The following is an 18874-nucleotide window of genomic DNA, read 5'->3' on the forward strand; positions in this document are numbered from 1 at the left end:
ATTTGGCAGAGTTATGCTATCGTCCATGTGTCTGTGAACTTTTACCTGCCTCTGTGGGTATTGCTTGGAGTCACCCTAGGTGGAATGGAAATGGGCAATCATTTGAAGAAGAAAAGGTAGTTACTTGTTCCACAACTAGTATTTGAGGTGTACTATTAAACATTAGAGCATTTCTAAATGCAGGTTTCAAAATTACTATATATAGCTGGTAGTCTGTCCAATAATAATAGTAATAAAAAGAAATTACATTTCTCTAGTAATATACCATTAGTCCCTTACATTTTTAAACAGGCACATAAACATTTTAGACATTGATTTGTGACACAAATGCCTTTAATTACACATTTCATTGAAAACAATCATGAAATCTTCTGAAGTCACAAAAATTCATACTTTTAAACTATAATCTTTGCCATTTGATCATTTAAATCCTTGATTCTTTTACATAACATCCCAAAAGCAGTACTTATGCATAATGATTTCTAGGAATCTTCAGGTTTGGGTGGTTTTGTTGCGAACAGTGGACATCGTGCTGGGAAGGCCTGACTTCCTGCTACTGATTCTGAATTTTAACACAAAGGAAGAGGAAGATGTCCTTTCCAAGCTTTCCAGTCCTGAAGATGGTCTCTGAGATACATTAGAATAGTCTTGAGATTGCTCTAAATTATATCACCAGTAACTCAAGGGATTCTTTCAGCATCTGGAGGATGCCACATAATAGAAACACATTTATTTAAGCCCTTTTTCTTCCTGACACATCCTCATTTTCAGGTGCCAAAAAGGCGTAGCATGGGAACACAGGTTTGTTCTAGTGGAGGATTCTCCAATTCAAGGGACCTTGCCATGGGCCAGATCCACTGCATCTAAGGGATGCACCACTCAGGCACCCTGATTTGAAAATATTGATGACAACACTTCACCTCCGTATCCCACTGTTTCACCCTCTGTAAAACGGGGATAAGGGTATTGCTTCTCTCAAAGTGCTTTCATATTTATGGGTGAAAATTGTTGTAATAGTGAATTATTATTTATATGCAGTGTATTAAAGGGAGAGGCAGTAATAGTGAATTATTATTTATATGCAGTGTATTAAAGGGAGAGGCAGACATACATTAAACACTTATCTGATTTCTTCCTGAGTAATTTATAATTTCAAAGAGATTTTCATATCATCTGTAACATTACACTGATATATGTGTTGGGGCAATAAATTGCAGTGAAAGCTAGCTTTGTAGGGATGAAATGATCAGACCTGTGCATTTTATAAATTAGGCGTGCTTTCAGCAGCAATGTGCTGATTCCCTCTCCTAACCTACTACTGTCTTGTAGATGCTCCACAAACAAATTTACTATCCACTTAAATGGAATTCCCACACACCCACCGCTTTCTGCCTCATTACCCTATTGAAATTTGGTAACACTGTAAAACAGAACTCAAGATCACTTTTGTTCCAAATATTTTATGTATCAGTATATATTCATGTAAAATGTAATAAACCAATAATCAGCAATATTAAGTTCAATACTGATCTGTTTATTGTACAACCATGTTTCACCAGATACACATTCTCTACAAGATATTTCCTGATATGGATCATGATTGCATTGCTTTTATTGTTGATCTGTGCTGCCAATATTTTCAGTAAACTTAGTCGTAAGTGTCCTATATGTGAACATTAAGTGAATATAAGCATTTTTTTAAATTCAGTGTTAGTGCTATCAATCTAATCTTTTATGTTCTCTAGACTACTGCATCCTGGTGCAAAAGAACAATGGTAAAATGACCCAAATTCATTGTTGGAATAATTCCATTAAAAGAAAACCAATAGAGTTATGCTTGGATTTAAACTAATGTAACATTTAATTTTTTTCTCACTCTTGCTTGTGATAGCTCTTTGAAATCTATATCATGAAACCTACTTATATCTCTTAAATTCAATCTATCACAAAAGTCACACACTTGTGATTTTAGTGTTTGTTTTTTCTACCGGAATACTTTTATTTAATAAACGCAAAGAATTTTTTTTACATGTATAAGCAAATCTATAAATTTTGCCAACAGATACAAGTAAAACAAATAAGCTAAATTTGCCAGCATTCTTAAGTATCCTTTGACTTTATGATCCAAAACACATTCAAAAGTAGTTTTGCTCAGCAGTTCTCATAAACATGATTGGTTGGTATTCACCAGCAATCCATTTATAAAATTGCATATTATTTCAGAGTGAAAGCAGAAAAATGCAGCTCAGCAAATAGACTACTGTATATTACTAAATTATTTGTTTGTGCAGTTCATGGTTCTTTTGCACTGGGGATTTTCAGTTCTATAAACAACTTTCTTTTAATCCAGTAGGGGAAAACAAAGGAGCTTAATAAAGGATGTAGACATATTTTATAGACAAGCTTATTTTAGGAGATAGGAGTGACTGTGAATGTCTAGTAGTTATTATTTGCATAATTTGGTTTTGGAAATTTTTATAGTGTTTATTACAAGGCTTGTTTGTTGGTGCTGAAACCTTCTCAAGGAACAAGAAATGGACAAGCTGGCTTTTTCAAAAAGAAAAGCTCTGCCTTGAAATATTTTTAGAGGTAGTTAGAGTATGATGTAGAATTATAATGAAGAGAATAAGGCTTTGGAACCCACAGCAGATCACAGTGTGAAACCGCGGTATTTCATCTACTCTCGTAGAACATCCTAACTCACAGGCTGAATTCCATTCAATTACACTGAATTTGAAGGGGGGGAGGGTTAGGGTTTAAAGGAACTCCTTCCTACAGAGCAAGGGCATAAATAATGAGGGGATAAATGTACAAAGTATATAGTAATAGTATTCTGCTAAAACTCATGCCTCAAGATATAAGATGATTTCAGGAGGAGTGGAATCTGGAAGGAGCCTTCTACTTGTAGAGTATGACATATGAACCACCAATGTGCTGTGAATGAGAAAAAGGCAAATGTAGTTCTAGGATGCATTAGGTGAGGTATTCCCATTGTCTGGCTATGCAGGCAGTCCCCGGGTTACGTACAAGATAGGGACTGTAGGTTTGTTCTTAAGTTGAATCTGTATGTAAGTCGGAACTGGCGTCCAGATTCAGCCGCTGCTGAAACTGACCGCCAGTTCTGACTTACATACAGAATCAACTTAAGAACCCCAAGCGTCCCCAAGTCAGCTGCTGCTGAAACTGATCAGCAGCTGATTCCAGGAAGCCCGGGGCAGAGCAACTCTGCCTCGGGCTTCCTGTAGTCAGCGCTGGTCAGTTTCAGCAGCGGCTAAATCAGGACACCTGGGGCAGAGCAGCTGGGGTGCTGCTGGGTTGGTCCAGTAGCGCCCAGAGCGGCACTGCGGGACCAACCGGCAGCGCCCCAGCTGCTCTGCCACAGGCGTCTGGAGAAAAGCCTAGTCTGCTGCGGGGGGGGGGGGGCGTACTATCTGCGCCCCCCCCACCCCAGCAGACCAGGAAGACGCGGGAGGCGGACCGAGACGCACCGCGGTCCCGCCGCCTGGGTCTTCGGCGGCTTTGCTCCCCGTCTCCCTGGTCTGCTGGAGACCAGCAGACCAGGGAGACAGGGAGCAAAGCCTCTGAGGACGCCGGCAGCGGGACAGCCGCGGGGCGTCTGGGCTGTCCCACTGCCGGCTTCCCCTGCGGCTTTGCAAAGCCTCGGGGAAGCCGGCAGCAGAGCAGCCCAGGCACGCCAGGTCTGCCCCATTGCCCGAGCCCCCCCACGGCTTTGCAAAGCCTCGGGGAAGCCGGCAGCGGGGCAGCCCAGGCGCACCTGGGCTGGCCCGCTGCCCGAGCCCCTCTGCGGCTTTGCTCCGTGTCTTCCTGGTCTGCAGACCAGGGAGACGCAGAGCAGCAGCTTTTCTCGCCCGGAGTACACGGGCGGCGGACCGCGAGGTCCCGCAGTCCGTGTACTCCGGGGCAGCCCCGTTCGTAACTGCGGATCCGACATAAGTCGGATCCACGTAAGTCAGGGACTGCCTGTATTGGAAGAAGGACAATGGACATTTGACAAGCATTTAATCAGGCCACAACTTTATTATTATATGTCTGGTATTCCCCAATAGATAAAAGTGCACAGTGCAGGTAACCCAATGTTTATTCTGTAATTGTCCAGGTTGTTGTTTTTTTACCACCTCCCACCTTTTTCCATAGGGGTCCCTCTAGCAAATTCATTGTCACAACCTTATCATCCACCCCCCCTTGCAAGAGGGTTACGGTGAGCTATAAGAACAGAGTGATAGGCTCCTTGCTATACCAATCGTAAGAGTTTCCAACTGGTCCCTGTTTGTTCCATTAACAAACACCTCTTTTTAAGTCCTTTTCCAAGCCATGTATCTATTGCTGTATACATTTTCTGCTTCAGCCTGCTGCATTAAAAGGGAGGTTTCAGGGGATATGATGGCTGTCTACAAATACATTAGTGGGATAAATACCAGAGTGGAAGAGGAATTATTTAAATTAAGCCCCGATGTGGACACAAGAACAAATGGAGATAAATGAGCCATCAACAAGTTTATTCATGAAATTAAATGAAGATTTCTAACCATCAGAGGAGTGAAGTCCTGGACCAGCCTTCAGAGGGGAGCAGTATGGAGAAAATCCCAAACTGGCTTCAAGACTGAGCTTGATAAGCTTATGGAAGGGATGGCATGATGGGACTGCCTACAGTGGCTTGTAATGGGACAGTGAATGGGGAGGGCTCTGAGATATTATAGATAATTTTATCCTATGTGTCTGACTGGTGGAAATTATCCATATGCTCAGGGTCCAACTGCTTGCCATATGTGGAATTGGGAAGGATTTTTCCACCAGATCAGATTCCTCCCCCAAAAAAAGTCACAGAGAACTAATAAATTTTCCATCTGTCTTCTATGCTTAGAAATGATAACAATATATAAGGTATTCAGTGTTATTTTTTGTTTTGTTTTAATATTTTTATTCTAATTCTTTGGTGCCATCTTTTACCTGTCAGCAGATTTTACGGTGGAATTAAATCATTAACAGTACAGCAGTCCTAGTCAGTACAGCATGAATTGTGGAGTTAGTTCATATTGTTCCAAAGATAAATTCAAAGCCAATTTATCATCTTCTAATACAGAATTTTTACCATTCTTCATGCTTATATTACTGTAGTTTGCATTTAATGTCCCAACTGCAAATTTTAGCATTTAGATTAGTAAGAACATGAGATTTATTTGGGCCAGCAATGCTCAGCTGTCAAGAATAATTTTTAGATATGGTGCACTGTCGCTTGAATACTTGATTATTTCAAGTCTCAAATGAATGCCAAACTAGTGACCCTTCATCTGGAGTCTAGTGACAAAAATCTGATCTTCAAAATAGAGGCTCTTAATTGGACGCACATGGTATATACAAGGTGAAGTGATGTGATAAGACAGGAATTTCCAGTGTACTAGGTGAACAAGTTAGCTTTATGTTTAGTTAGGATTATATTACTATTGTTGCTTCAGTTGGTGATTATATGTAGTATTCTTTTCCTTTAGATGTGGTTGGTATATTAAAATAGAACCCCATGCAATTTTCTGGGGAAATGCAATTGCTTTGTGCTCAATGTAAATATACTTACAATAAAATGAATACAACAATGATTATATCATTTGTGGAAGGCTGGTTAGAGATAAACTAGGGTAATCTCGCTGAAATGGGAACAGAAATGTATTTGTACTTAAAACATACATTTATTTTTCTGGGTATCTAGCTAAACCTTGGAAACCCTAATTCAAACTTAATCTGCAGAAAACAGTACAGGAGTTTTCATGTGCTGAATCTCTCTGCCAGATGGCATTGCTATCAAGTATGTAATGCTCAGGTTTTAAAATCCATAAACAAACTGTTCAACCACAGTGCATCTTCTTCTACAGTATACTGTGATCAAGAGTCTGTTAAAAAATAAACTAGCAAGGGCTAGAGCAGAGGTGGGCAAAATCAGACCCAGCTGGATCCAGCCCTCTAAGCATTTCACTCCTGCCCACCCAGCAGATTAGCAGAGCATGCATACTTATAGCCAGCAGCATGTGTTCAGCTGTCCCTCCCCCACTTTGCTCCATCCTGCAGCAGAGCTGCGCCCAGTGTTCTCCTGCTGGCTGTGCAGAGCAGAGGAGAGGGCAGTGCTGAAGTCAGGGTGTTCCCCTGCCTCTGTATCCCATCTCTGCAGAGCAGGGGTCCGCGCGAGAGAGGGACAGTCAGTGTAGCTGCTCCAATAAGATGTGTGGATGGTAAGTGACTCATAGGAGTGCAGAGCAGGGAGAAAGGGAGACGACATAGCAGGACAGATTTCCTTTAGAGACAGAGCATAACTTCTCTCAGAAACTTACCTAGCAGCAGCTAGCGCACACACACTCTGTCACTATCACACACCCCCAGTCTGTGCCACACACGCAGTCACTGTAACATACACACTGCCACACACACTCAGTCTGTTACAATCTGTCTCACACACAAAGTGTGTCTCTCACACTCATACTCTCTCTTTGTCTCAATCTGTAACCTCCGACTCCACCACTTCTGCCCCAGACCCCACCCTTTCTGGCGAGCCCAAGGCTGGCCTGTAACCACGAATCAAAATTTGTGAAGTGTCCCCCCTACAAAAGTTATTGCCCACCCCTGCATTAGATGGCCTTACAGTCTGCAAATCTCTGCAAACTGCATGTGACACTGGGCACCCTCTGATGTTTCCATGGGCAGCCTGTTTCATCCCAGAACTAAGGGTATGTCTACACTACCACCCTAGTTCGAACTAGGGTGGTAATGTAGGCAACCAGAGTTGCAAATGAAGCCTGGAATTTGAATTTCCTGGGCTTCATTTGTATCTCGCTGGGCGCCGCCATTTTTAAATGTCCGCGAGTGTGGACTCCATGCAGCGCGCCTACATGCGGCACGGACCAGGTAGTTTGGACTAGGCTTCTTATTCCGAACTACCGTTACTCCTCGTGAAACTGGCTTTGAAACGAGGAGTAACGGAAGTTCGGAATAGGAAGCCTAGTCCGAACTACCTAGTCCGTGCCGCATGTAGCCGCGCGGCCCGGAGTCCACACTAGCGGACATTTAAAAATGGCGGTGCCTGGCGAGATGCAAATGTAGCCCGGGAAATTCAAATCCCGGGCTTCATTTGCAACTCCGGTTGCCTACATTACCACCCTAGTTCGAACTAGGGTGGTAGTGTAGACATACCCTAACATTGAGTGATTGGGGGTGATGCGGGGAGCAGCTCAAACATGCAAAGGAGCTGGCCAGCAGCAGGACATTAGCCCTGTAGTGCAGGGGAGGGTGTGGCAGTGACATCACAAGGCCTTTTGCAGCATCTCAGGTTATTGGCTAAAGGATGTTGGGAGGTGATGACCTAACAGAGAGTCCATGACAGTGGCCAGGTAGGACAGACTGCAGGGCAGGGGCAATCTCAGAGACCCCCGTGGCTTTGCTGCAGGGAGTATCCTTCATGAGGTCTGCCCTTGAGCACTGAGAGAGTATTCAGGGTAACAAATGTGAGCATGAGGAGGAACCTCTTTGGAGTGTTCTCCTTTCCCAGAACTAATTGCGCTAGAAGACACATGTCCCTGTGGAGAAGGTAAGAGCCTGTGCGGTGTTTGGTACCGATGCAGCCTGATCTACCTGGTGCTGGCCAAAGGCAAGGCTGGGAAACACTAAGTTAAATTGGGAGAATTATTTTTCCACCTAGGCCTTTTGTCCCTTATCAGTGTATCACTGGGGACATTGGAATATGTGTTTTTCATTTCCCTTTCCCCATAGCTTCTTGACCCTCAGAGCCTTACTGCTGATTGGATGAGCTGGAGGAGATCCAGGATTTTGTTGTTCTCTTTAAGGGCCAGCAAATGAGCCAGAACCAATCATCTGCTTGGGGTATTGTTCTGCTTTCTGCATTGGCTGGCTCTGAGCAATTACTATCAGTTAGGTTTAACAATCGTTCCCTACTTGCCCCTTGGCTAGGGAGTTGAGGATCTGTGTGAGAGTGTCACTATCAGTGTATATTATGAGGTGCCCTGTCATGTGGAATCATTACAGATGATGAGGAGGTGCAGTAGAGTCCCATTCTTCCAACCTTCCATTGTGCAGCTTTCCATGTGCAGTCACCAAGCAGCGCACAAGGGCCCAGACACAGACGATTCCTCCAGTGGCTACTAGATGACACTGCAGCTTTGCACTTCCTCATTCTAATTATTCTAATTTATGATTATCTCACCTGGCCCTGGTCCCAATTCAATGTGACAAATGGGGCTCTGCTGTGTAATAGCTGGAACAGTCAGTTTTATTGGTATTTTATTATGTTTAAATCATTAAGAGGAACAACTCCTTAGCCCACAGGCAGGTAAGATATGGCCTGCCAGGCCTTTCAGTCTGGCCCGTGGCCACCCCGCTGGGATTCTCACGCAGGAAGGAGCCCCACGACTCAGAGTGGCTGCTCCATCTGCCTTTCTACACAGAGATGATGGGGAACCTTTGCCTGCTGCCCCATCCCCAGTACAATCATTCAGCTCCCATTGGCTGGTTCCCATTGGCTGCCTTTCACTCAGTCACAGTTTCTAAGCTCCTATTTGCCAGAACCAGCCAATGTGAACTGCAAGATTGTGCTAGGAGCAGGGGCCGTGTGTATATATTCCTCACCCCACAAATACACAGAGAGGCACATGGAGTAGCTGCTCGGGGGCTGTGGCAGGCTGACACAGGGGCCCATTGGATTGCTGGCTGGGAGCTGTCTAGGTAAGCACCTCCTGGCCAAAGCCTACGTCTAGCACCCCAACTCTCCTGCACTCTAACTCCCTGTCCTAGATCACCACATCCTCCTGCTCCAGGTCACCATCCAATGCCTCCCTACCCACTATTCCCAGCCATAACTCCCTCCCAGGCCCAGCATCCTCTTCTATACCTCTCCCCCAGGCCAGAATCCTCTCCTATGCCCACATCTTTTCCTTGATCCTGCACCCCAATTCCCTGCCCCAGGTCACAACCCCCTCCTCCATGCAAACTCCCTCTCACACCCATACTTTCTTCACACCAGTACCCTAGCCTTAGTTCCCTTCTGCACCCACTCTCCGTTATAGATCCTGCACCCCCTCCATAGAAAAGTGTAGCCCTTGACCACTTACCAAAACCTCGGAGCGGCCTCCCATCAAAAATGATTGCCCATCACTGGGCTACAGATGCTAAGTACCATATCTTACCACAAGTCTGCTTCCAAAACTAGAACATAAGAATGGCCATATTGGGTCAGACCAAAGGTCCATCTAGCCCAGTATCCTGTTTGCTGACCGAGGCCAGGGATACCATTCCTACCCATCCTAATCACCATTGCTGGACCTAACTTCCATAAATCTATCTAGCTCTTTTTTGAATCCTGGTAAATTTCTACCCTTCACCGCATCCTCTGGCAAGGAGTTCCACAGGTTGACTGTGTGCCGAGTGAAGAAAAACTTCCTTTTGTTTGTTTTAAACCTGCTGCCTCTTAATTTCATTTAGTGATCCCCTAGTTCTTTTATTGTGGGAATAAGTAAATAACTTTCCTTATTCCAGGGGTGGGCAATAATTTTTGTTGGGGGGCACTCCAAGATTTTGGAAAGTGGTTGAGGGCTGCACTCTTCCATGATATTAATAGAGATGTGGGGTCTGGAATGGAGGTTGGGTGTAGAAGGGAGTTTGGGTTAAGGGACTGGGGTGCAGGAGGGAGACTGGAGTCTGGGAGGGAGTTGGGATGAAGCAGGCGATTATGACCTAGGATAGGAGGGGATTGTGGTCTGGGGCAGGAGATTGAGGTGCCAGATCTGGGAGGGGGTATGGGTGTAAGAGGGGGACAGAGGGTTTGGGTATGTTGAGTGGGGGGACAGAAAGTTGGGGCAGGAAAGAGCGGGGGTGCCAGAAGCAGGCTGCGGCCAAGAGACTTACTTGCCAGCTGCCAAACTAACCTGCCTGCCTGCAGAGCTTAAAATGTTTCCCAGTCAGCCAGCCTGCTTGCCAGGCCATGTGCTTCATGAATAACTGAGCCCAGGAGACAGGCGTGATTCTTCTTGGCTGCCTGTTATTCTGACAAGCAGCTCCCATTGGCTGGTTTCTGCCAGAAACCGTGCAATGGGAATGTGCTGGGGGTGGGGCAGCTCCTAAAACTTCCCCCCTCCCCTCCAGTTTTAAAACAGAAAGAGACTCCTGCAGTTGCATTTCAGCACGGGGCTCTGGGGTAAGCTGGGGAGCCTGCCTGGGGCTTCCTGCTGCCTCCAGGGGACAGATCCAGTGGCTTGGTGGACCAGATCTGGCCCATGGGCTGTATTTTGCCCAGGCCCGCCTTATTCATTTTTTCCATACCAGTCATGATTTTATAGACCTCTTATCATATCCTCCCCTTAGTTGCCTCTTTTCTAAGCTGAAAAGTCCAAGTCTTTTTAATCTCTCTTCATATGGGACAGGTTCCAAACACCTAATCATTTTTGTTGTCCCTTTCTGAACCTTTTCCAATACCAAAATATCTGTTTTGAGATGAGGCAACCACATTTATATGCAGTATTCAAGATGTGGGCATACCATGGTTTTATATAGAGGCAGCACTGAAGTTAATATTAGGTTTTATATATAAATATACCTAATATTCCCAATAGGAGTTTTTGAAGTCTGTGGGAGTCAATGATAAGATATCTCCAAATTCCTGCCAGTCATTATATCAGAAAGGTGTTTAAAATTCTTTAGCAATGTCACGGTCTCTTTTTCTTGTGCAGTATTGGATATTTTCTTAGTATGTGATTTTGAAATCAGAAGGGCTCAGACTTGAAAATTCAACTTTATTCATTCAGATAGTCCCATTGTGATGAGTGGGGTAATACAGATAAATAAGGATCGCATTGTCTGATCTATTTTTTGCATGGAAATTGGAACTTCTCAGTCAAAGTATTTTCTAGATAGGCATCTGATTTTTATAAGGTTTGTGTTTGGTGGTGGATATTTGTACTGTGGAGAAATTGTCATTGTAGTTTTTCTACACACCCTTTCTCCTCTTCCACAGTGAAGCAAAACAGAAATAAAAAATAGTGTTTTACTGAGTTCATAGAAGAACTTATGAAAACATAAGTAAATGTATATTAAATTCAGTATTTTTCAGTTTTGGAAAGCTAGATTATATTTTTTCTTTGCTCTCCACTGTAGAGTAACTGAGCATGACTGATTTAATAGAGAACACTAATTCAGAACAGGTTTATTTTTAGTAGTAATATAATCTTGTCCATATTTCATACTTCAATTTTAGCGAGACATTTATGCTGCTAAAAGTCTGACTTTCATTTCAGGACTATAACAATATAAGTCATATCTGAGATTTTATTCTCCTGGATATCAAAATATTTCACCTTAGTTCAAATTTGCAATTTCTGGAGACAGAAATGGCATCTTTTCACTTTGGATCAATTTATCAAAACTCAGAAAAATAACAAGCAAAATTTTCATAATAAATAGTGACTTTCCTACTTTGTCTGACTTGTGGATTTTTGTGAATTTGCCCTGTTGTGCCTTTTATTAAACCACAGAAACTGTTTACATTGTATGCTTTCTGTTCCTTGATAGTTCGAATGGTTTTGTTGTTAGTTTAAACAAGCGTGCCCTTCATAGACCTGCTAGCTCTTTTTCATCACTTATTTTGGTCTTTCTGTGAATTGCCACAAACTGGTAAGACTTCATCTCTGAATATATTTTTCACTAGTACTATTCATAAGTTACTCAGAACAAAGGCTTACTTAACATGCTTCCTTCTTTTATAATAGTATTAGAACATTTACCCACTGTTGCTCCTGTCTTTAACTCAATTTTTTTCTTCATTTAAATCATTGCTCTGAGGTTGGGCTGGGATGAGGGGTTCAGTATGCAGGCTGCCCAGGGGAGAGAGCACAACCCCAACCACCTCTCATTACAGCAACTTGGGGCCAGATGAGACGCACCTCTCCATGGCTGCTGCACTCCAGTGGGGCACAGCTGAGAGAGGCGTACATGTCCCCTGGTTAGGGACAGACACAGAGACAGAAAAGCTCTCTCAAATATAAAGTAGATAGTTGTCCCTTTTTCCACCCTTGTCCTTTGGTGCCCCAATAGGGTTATAGCTGTCTTGGTCTCCATTCTGCCCCCCCCCACCCCCTGTGATCATTATACAGTATAATTGTTCCTGCTTTCCATCCCCTATCTGCTGTTGCCCATGTGTGGTCATTATATAGCAGAGGCCTCCCTTTCTGTTTTATGAGAAACAATACCATTCCGGGTGCATCCCATTTTCCTGTCACAACGAAACCCTGGCCTTTAAGCTATGATAAGAGGAAACTGCATACTAAATTTGGCGGGTCCTAGCTCTTACTATTTAGGAGAAGTTTTTCAACAGACAGACAAACTCTCTTAAATATATAATAGATGGGGAGGATTTAAAAGTTTGCAAACATGTCTTGCATCATCTCAAAATACCACTTTTGAGATTTTTTTAATATTGTTGTCATTTTACACTGTTTAGAAAAATGAGAAATATGTAGCATGTGACTACGAAGTTGAGATGCATTGGAAAAGGTATGCAGATCAGATCTCCAGAAGTGTTTCACAGTAGGTGGGAGCCAAGATTATTTAAGTATATCATGGGGAAGCTTTTCTCCTATTTTGCTGGCAAAACAAATTTTGACAAATGAATTGTATACTGCCTTGATTTTGGTGTGGTAAACCTCTGATATACTCCTGGAACATAAATATTTTAATTGCTCAACATAAAAAAGAAAACTATGTAGTAAAATGCATTCATAATCACAGAAAACAGATGGATAGTCCTTTACTTACACTATTGTGTAGGCTATCTGAGATTGTACTCTATAATATGTGAAAATCAAGAACTTTTCTTTCCCATGAATCAGATGAAGATCCCTACTTTGCGGTGCTACTGGGAAACAATATACTCTTGATTTTTGTCCTTTCTTGGTGTATCTTGAGTTTAGTGAAACAGTAATTTAATGTAAAATATTACAGCGGCTTTCATCTTGTTTTTTAGGTCCATGGGGCAGGTGTATGGGAGATGAATGTGGTCCAGGTGGTATCCAAACACGAGCAGTGTGGTGTGCTCATGTGGAAGGATGGACAACACTTCCCACAAATTGTAAACAGACAGAGAGGCCTGAGAACCAACAGAACTGTTTCAGGGTTTGTGACTGGCACAAAGAACTGTATGACTGGCAGTTGGGCAGCTGGAATCAGTGCCAGCCTGTTATTTCAAGGAATCTTGAAAAGCCAGTGGAATGCATCAAAGGGGAAGAAGGAATCCAGCTGAGAGACGTAACCTGCGTCCAAAAATCAAATGGGGTTTCTGCTGAGGATGTCATCTGTGAGTATTTTGAACCAAAACCACGCCTAGAACAGGCATGCCTCATCCCTTGCCGCCAGGACTGTATTGTGGCAGAGTTCTCCCCCTGGTCAGAATGCTCCAAGACATGTGGCAAAGGGCTTCAACATCGAACTCGTCACATTGTTGCTCCACCTCAGTTTGGTGGTTCTGCTTGCCCTAACCTGACTGAATTTCAGATCTGTCATTCTCCCCCATGTACTACTGAAGAAAGCATGTATAGCCTGAATGTGGGACCCTGGAGTACATGCTCCATGCCCCACTCAAGACATATAAGGCAAGCAAGGAAACGAGGGAAGAATAAAGAAAAGGAGAAAGACCGAGAAAAAGGGGTACGGGATCCTGAAGCTCGGGAACTTATTAAGAAAAAGAGGAATCGAAATAGACAGAGCAGACAAGAGAACAAGTATTGGGATATACAGATTGGATATCAGACCCGACAGGTTACATGTACTCACAGAAATGGGAAAACTGCTGCCTTGAGGTAACCACTGTTTATTAACTTGAACATCTGTGTCTGTGTAGTTGGAACTTTAAGAAAAGCATGAATAATCTAATAATTTTACTGTGGTATCCATTTACGTATCAGCATAACCTTACCTTGTCTTGTTTAAGATTTTTTAATAATACATTTGAAAAAAAAACATAGCACAAGTGGTATGCTCATACTAAATATCACGTAAACATGCCATATTAAGCATTATACACCATCTAGCCTCTGTTTGTCTAAATATCTATCCCAGAAGGTTTACTGAAAGCCCGAGGTTATTCATCAAATGTGTGTTCTGTTTCTCTGGCATTTTTGGCACATTTTTATTCATAACAAGTGAATCATGTTTGAAAACAGATGATGTCTGCATCATTGTTTTTAAATCTTTGGGTGCACACAGTAATAGGGCTGATGGGGGGAACTGTCTATCAGACACTAGGAATAGAATCTCAAAAAAGTCAACATCTACTCCAGAATTTTTGTTTTTGAAATGCAAATGAATGAAGTACTGTTTACCCTTTACCCAATCTGTTTCTTTTATTGGTTTTGTTTCCTATGGTTTAGTTCCCCAAAAATACTTTATCAAAAATGTGCATTTTACTTTTGAATATTTGTATTCATTTTTTTTCTCCTTTTGCATCTTCCATATTCATGGGCACAAAAACCTCTGCATTTTAATATGGTCAAATGTAAAGAGATGCATGTAGGAGCATACAATACTAGCTATGCTGACTGGATGGGAGTGGAAGTAGTGACCTTGAAAAGGATGTATGGGTTTTGCTGAATAATCAGCTAAGTGTGAGTTTTGGGTTCAACACTGTGGCCAACAGGACTAAAGAAATCCTCCGACATAAAAACAGGGGAATATCAAGTGAGAGTTGGGAGGTTGTATTACCATCTCTGAATTTGACGCTGGTGCAACTGCTACTGTTTTTGTTTTGATGTCCACTATTTAAGAAGGATGTTGATAAATTGGAGAAACGGAGAAGAGTCATTGGAATGATTAAAGGATTAGAAAACATGCCTTATAATGACAGATTCAAGGAGCACAATCTATTTAGCTTAACAGAGAAAAAGGTTAAGAGTTGCTTCAGAGTTATTTCTTCACAGTTTGTAAGCACTTCTCTGGGGAACAAACATTCTAAAAGAACCTCTTTAGTCTAAAAGACGAAGATTAAATGAAATCCAGTAACTGGAAGTTGAAACTAGATAAATTCAGACTTGAAATAAGGTGCATGTTTTTTACATTGAAGGTAATTAACCACTGGAACAACATATCAAAAGGTGTGGTGGATTCTCCACCACTGGCACTTCTTAAATCAAGATTGGATTTTTTAAAGATGTCCCCTAGTTCAAAGAGGAATTAATTCAGGGAAAGCCTATGACCTGTGTTAGACAGTAGGTCAGACTAGATAATCACTGTTGTCCCTTCTGGCCTTTTAATCTATGAATCTATCCTCTTTCTTTTTCCTTTGACTTTCTCTCCTCCCGGCTATATCTTCCCTTTCTCAGGCTATATCTATACTGGTAACTGAATGACAAGATTTTGGTCTTTCAGGGATGTTAAGAATTACACCTTTCCCCCGAAGACAAAAGTTTTACTGAAGACAAACAACTGTGTGAATAATATTTTGTCAGTAAAAGAACACAATCACTAAATGTGTAAACATGGTGTAAACAAATAGTAGAGATCTTCACTCTTACTCCTTCCCCCTCCTTGCCCTGGATTTTGACCAGTCCTTATCACTGTATTGCCTTCCATTGCATTCTACCTCATTGGCCTCCCATTCCATTTGGCACTTTCCCCTTCCCAAGTCCCTTAGTATGTTTTATTTCATATTAATTCTTCCTTTCCTCCCTGATCTCTTCCATTTTTGGCCTCCTGTGATCTGATCCTCCCCATTTTCTTCTCTCAAATATAGCAGGTGATTAACTAATATGACTCCCACTGTTAAATGAATGATTCTGCTGGCTGAATTAAGTTGTCATCCACTGCCATTTGATTAACTTGTGCTGTGGATATTTCATTTGAATTTTCATTTTGTCATTTAACTCCTCATTCAAGTTTAAGAAATGTAATTAATTCAGCCATTCCCTCTGAGCAGCATTTAATACAGCCCTTCCCAGTATGGCAAGTTTTCAGACATGTAACACAAAAGTTCAATTCTTTATTACCTTATACCCAGGTCTAGTTATAAGAACCCTGCCAAATATCAGTTACAATCATATGGACCAGCATTACTATTACTACTACTTAGCATTACGTAACAATTTTCAGTTGTGGATCATAGTACTATCCAAAAGTGATTAAATTTTATAATCTCTAAGGGTACATCTACACTAGCCCCCTTAGATCGATCTTAGGAGTCTAATGAGGGCGACCGAAATTGCAAATCAAGTCCGGGATTTAAATATCCTGCGCTTGATTTGCATGTTCCTGGCCGGTCACCCTTTTAGAAATTGACTAGCCCGAAGTAACTGCCCTCGTCTACACGTGGCAGTGAAACGGGATTCCGATTTAAAGCTCCTAAATTGAATTAGCTGGTAAACCTCATTGCAGGAGGAATAACAGCTAATTCGAGTTAGGGCTTTAAATCGGAATCCCGTTTCACTGCCGAGTGTAGACGCGGGCAGTTACTTCGGGCTAGTCAATTTCTAAAATGGCGACCGGCCGGGAATATGCAAATCAAGCGCAGGATATTTAAATCCTGGGCTTGATTTGCAATTTCAGTCGCCCTCATTAGCCTCCCTAGATCGATCTAGAGGGCTAGTGTAGATGTACCCTAATTGACAGAAAAGGGTAAAAATTGCTCTATAAAACCTTTCCTCTCCATGATTTATCACTCCTCCAATTTTTGTGTTTTTTTTCCCAGTCATTGGGAAAAAGTTAAATATCATAGGGCCAAAAACTGGTCCCTATGGGATTCCACTTGTAACATACTTACCTAATGATGATTCTTCTTCGAGTGATGTCCCTGTGGGTGTTCCACTACAGGTGTCGGGCTCGTCCCGGCGCCGCAAACCGGAAAGTTTTCGTTAGCAGTAGCCCCCTCCGGAGGACCGCGCATGTGCAGAGTGTCCCGCGGCGTTCGCGCCTTTTCTGCGTCGCGCGGTCCGACTCGCCAGTTCCTCCTAACCGTCCACGGCCGCAGACGGATTTGGAACACGCTCCTCTTCTGAGGAGAAATCGTATCGTTATTCGTTTGTTCTTTCCCAGTTAGCCCCTTCCTACATAGTGTTAGTCAGTTATTATCTTAGTTAATTAGTAGTTAATAGTTCAAAAAAAAATTTCTCTTCCCGTTAGAACCTCTGAGGGCTGCTCCGACGAGCTCCTCAAGTTCGTTCTTCCCCCGGAGACCGCCGCACTAAACATGCCTGGCTTTCCTGGCTTTAAGAAATGCGCTTCGTGCGGTGAAGCCATGCCGGACTCCGATGGCCACTCCCGCTGTATTCGCTGCCTGGGAGAGGGCCACATCCCCCAGAAATGCGGTCACTGTGCCAAGCTGACCGCACAGACAAGGCAGGATAGAGAAATGTGCCTGAAGATGCTACTCTTCAATAAGGCGCTTCAGCCCCCGTCAGTAGAAGAACGGGAAGCTCCGGGCCCGCATAAGTCAAAGGACGGAAGAAGCTCCGCTCCGTCCAGGAGCCTAAGTGCAGGAGAGGCACGAGGCTCGTCGGGCCACCCTCCCACACAGGGAGTGGACAAGTTACTGAAAGCCCGTAGTATATCAGCGCCAAGCCCCGCACTCTCTGTGCTCTCGGTCCCGCCAGGTCACCCGGAATCGGCACCCTCATCTACAGCACCGAGTCTCCGAGTGGCACCGCAGCCAGATACGATGCGGTCCTCGGCACCGAGACACTTGGCACCGTTGCCTCATGAAGGCTCTCAGGCTATCCTGGCACCGAGAGTCGACCCGGCACCGAAGCCTAAGCAGGCACCGAAGCCTAAGCAGGCACCGAAGACTAAGCCGCAATCAGCACAGACACTGGAGACGGCACCGAGAAAACACTCGGCACCTAGGTCATCCCGCCCCCATTCAAGACCTGGGGATGTGGCTACGTCGCACATACAGGGCATGCCTGCACCTGTCCGCACCGACCACCCATTGTGTGCGGCTGAACCGGCTCCGTCTGTTGTTTCGGCGCCGGCTCTTACGGGCCCGCAACCTGTCAGCCGACGGTCAGGGCAGTGTGTGTGTGTATGCTTCCGAGAAAAGGTTTAACGTCTGTGTCTTTACTGCTAGGACCGGGGTCCCGTCGCAGAGGGTGGCCAGCAGGCCAACAGACGCCCCGTTATATAGAAAGAGCTTATTACACCTTAGATTTTAACTGCTAGAACACAGGGGTTCCTTCGCAGCGGGCAGCCTGGGAAAGGCTGGAAAGGTGCCCCAACGGATCTTGTCACCTGGGAGTGACACAGATCCAAACGCCCAAGCTCTCCCTATGTCTGTCCCTTTATGACCGGCTGAAGTTCTTTTAAATTGTGCTTGGTTCTGTTACAGCAACTGAAGGAGTCAGGTTAAAACTTAAACAGTTACAGGTTTATTAAAAGACTTATAAAAGCATATGGTTACAATGGCTATTGCTCTATTTCTTAAATGCTAACAAATACAGATTTTAAAAATGGTTACAAAGAAAATAAAGATAGAAAATAGAAATAATGGTACCAAGTGACAGCTTAATCTTTAAAGAGCTCTAAGTCTATGTATATATATACTTAAACAAAGGACCACATCCAGGTACAATTTTTACCCCTTTTTGTGCCTCTCGACTCCAGCGTGTCAGGCCAGGGCCGGTCTCTCAATTCCTAGGAAAGACGAATACGAGGTGGGCGTCCCCTTAGAACCTCGGGAGATCAAACACCAAACCCGACCAGCAGATAGATGGTAGATTGACACTCAAAGAGAATGCGCTGCTGGACCTATCTTTATACCCCTGGGGGCCCGTATTCTCTTTCTTATCTAAGATGCCGAATTGTACTGGTCTGTTTTGTGGCGCCAGTTCTT

At 43.5% G+C, this 18874-nt stretch overlaps 1 protein-coding gene across 1 annotated transcript in view; it reads left to right on the forward strand.

The window, feature by feature from the left end:
- The window catches only part of THSD7A (thrombospondin type 1 domain containing 7A), a 540091-nt gene that overhangs the window by 288848 nt on the left and 232369 nt on the right, over positions 1-18874 (forward strand). The window contains exon 5 of the mRNA XM_089776685.1: positions 13028-13859. Within this exon, the coding sequence (XP_089632811.1) occupies positions 13028-13859 (832 nt within the window). The remainder of the gene's footprint in view (positions 1-13027; positions 13860-18874) is intronic.

The sequence above is a fragment of the Pelodiscus sinensis genome, chromosome 2, assembly GCF_052426305.1.
Source record: "Pelodiscus sinensis isolate ZL-2025 chromosome 2, ASM5242630v1, whole genome shotgun sequence".
Classification (NCBI taxonomy): Eukaryota; Metazoa; Chordata; order Testudines; family Trionychidae; genus Pelodiscus; species Pelodiscus sinensis.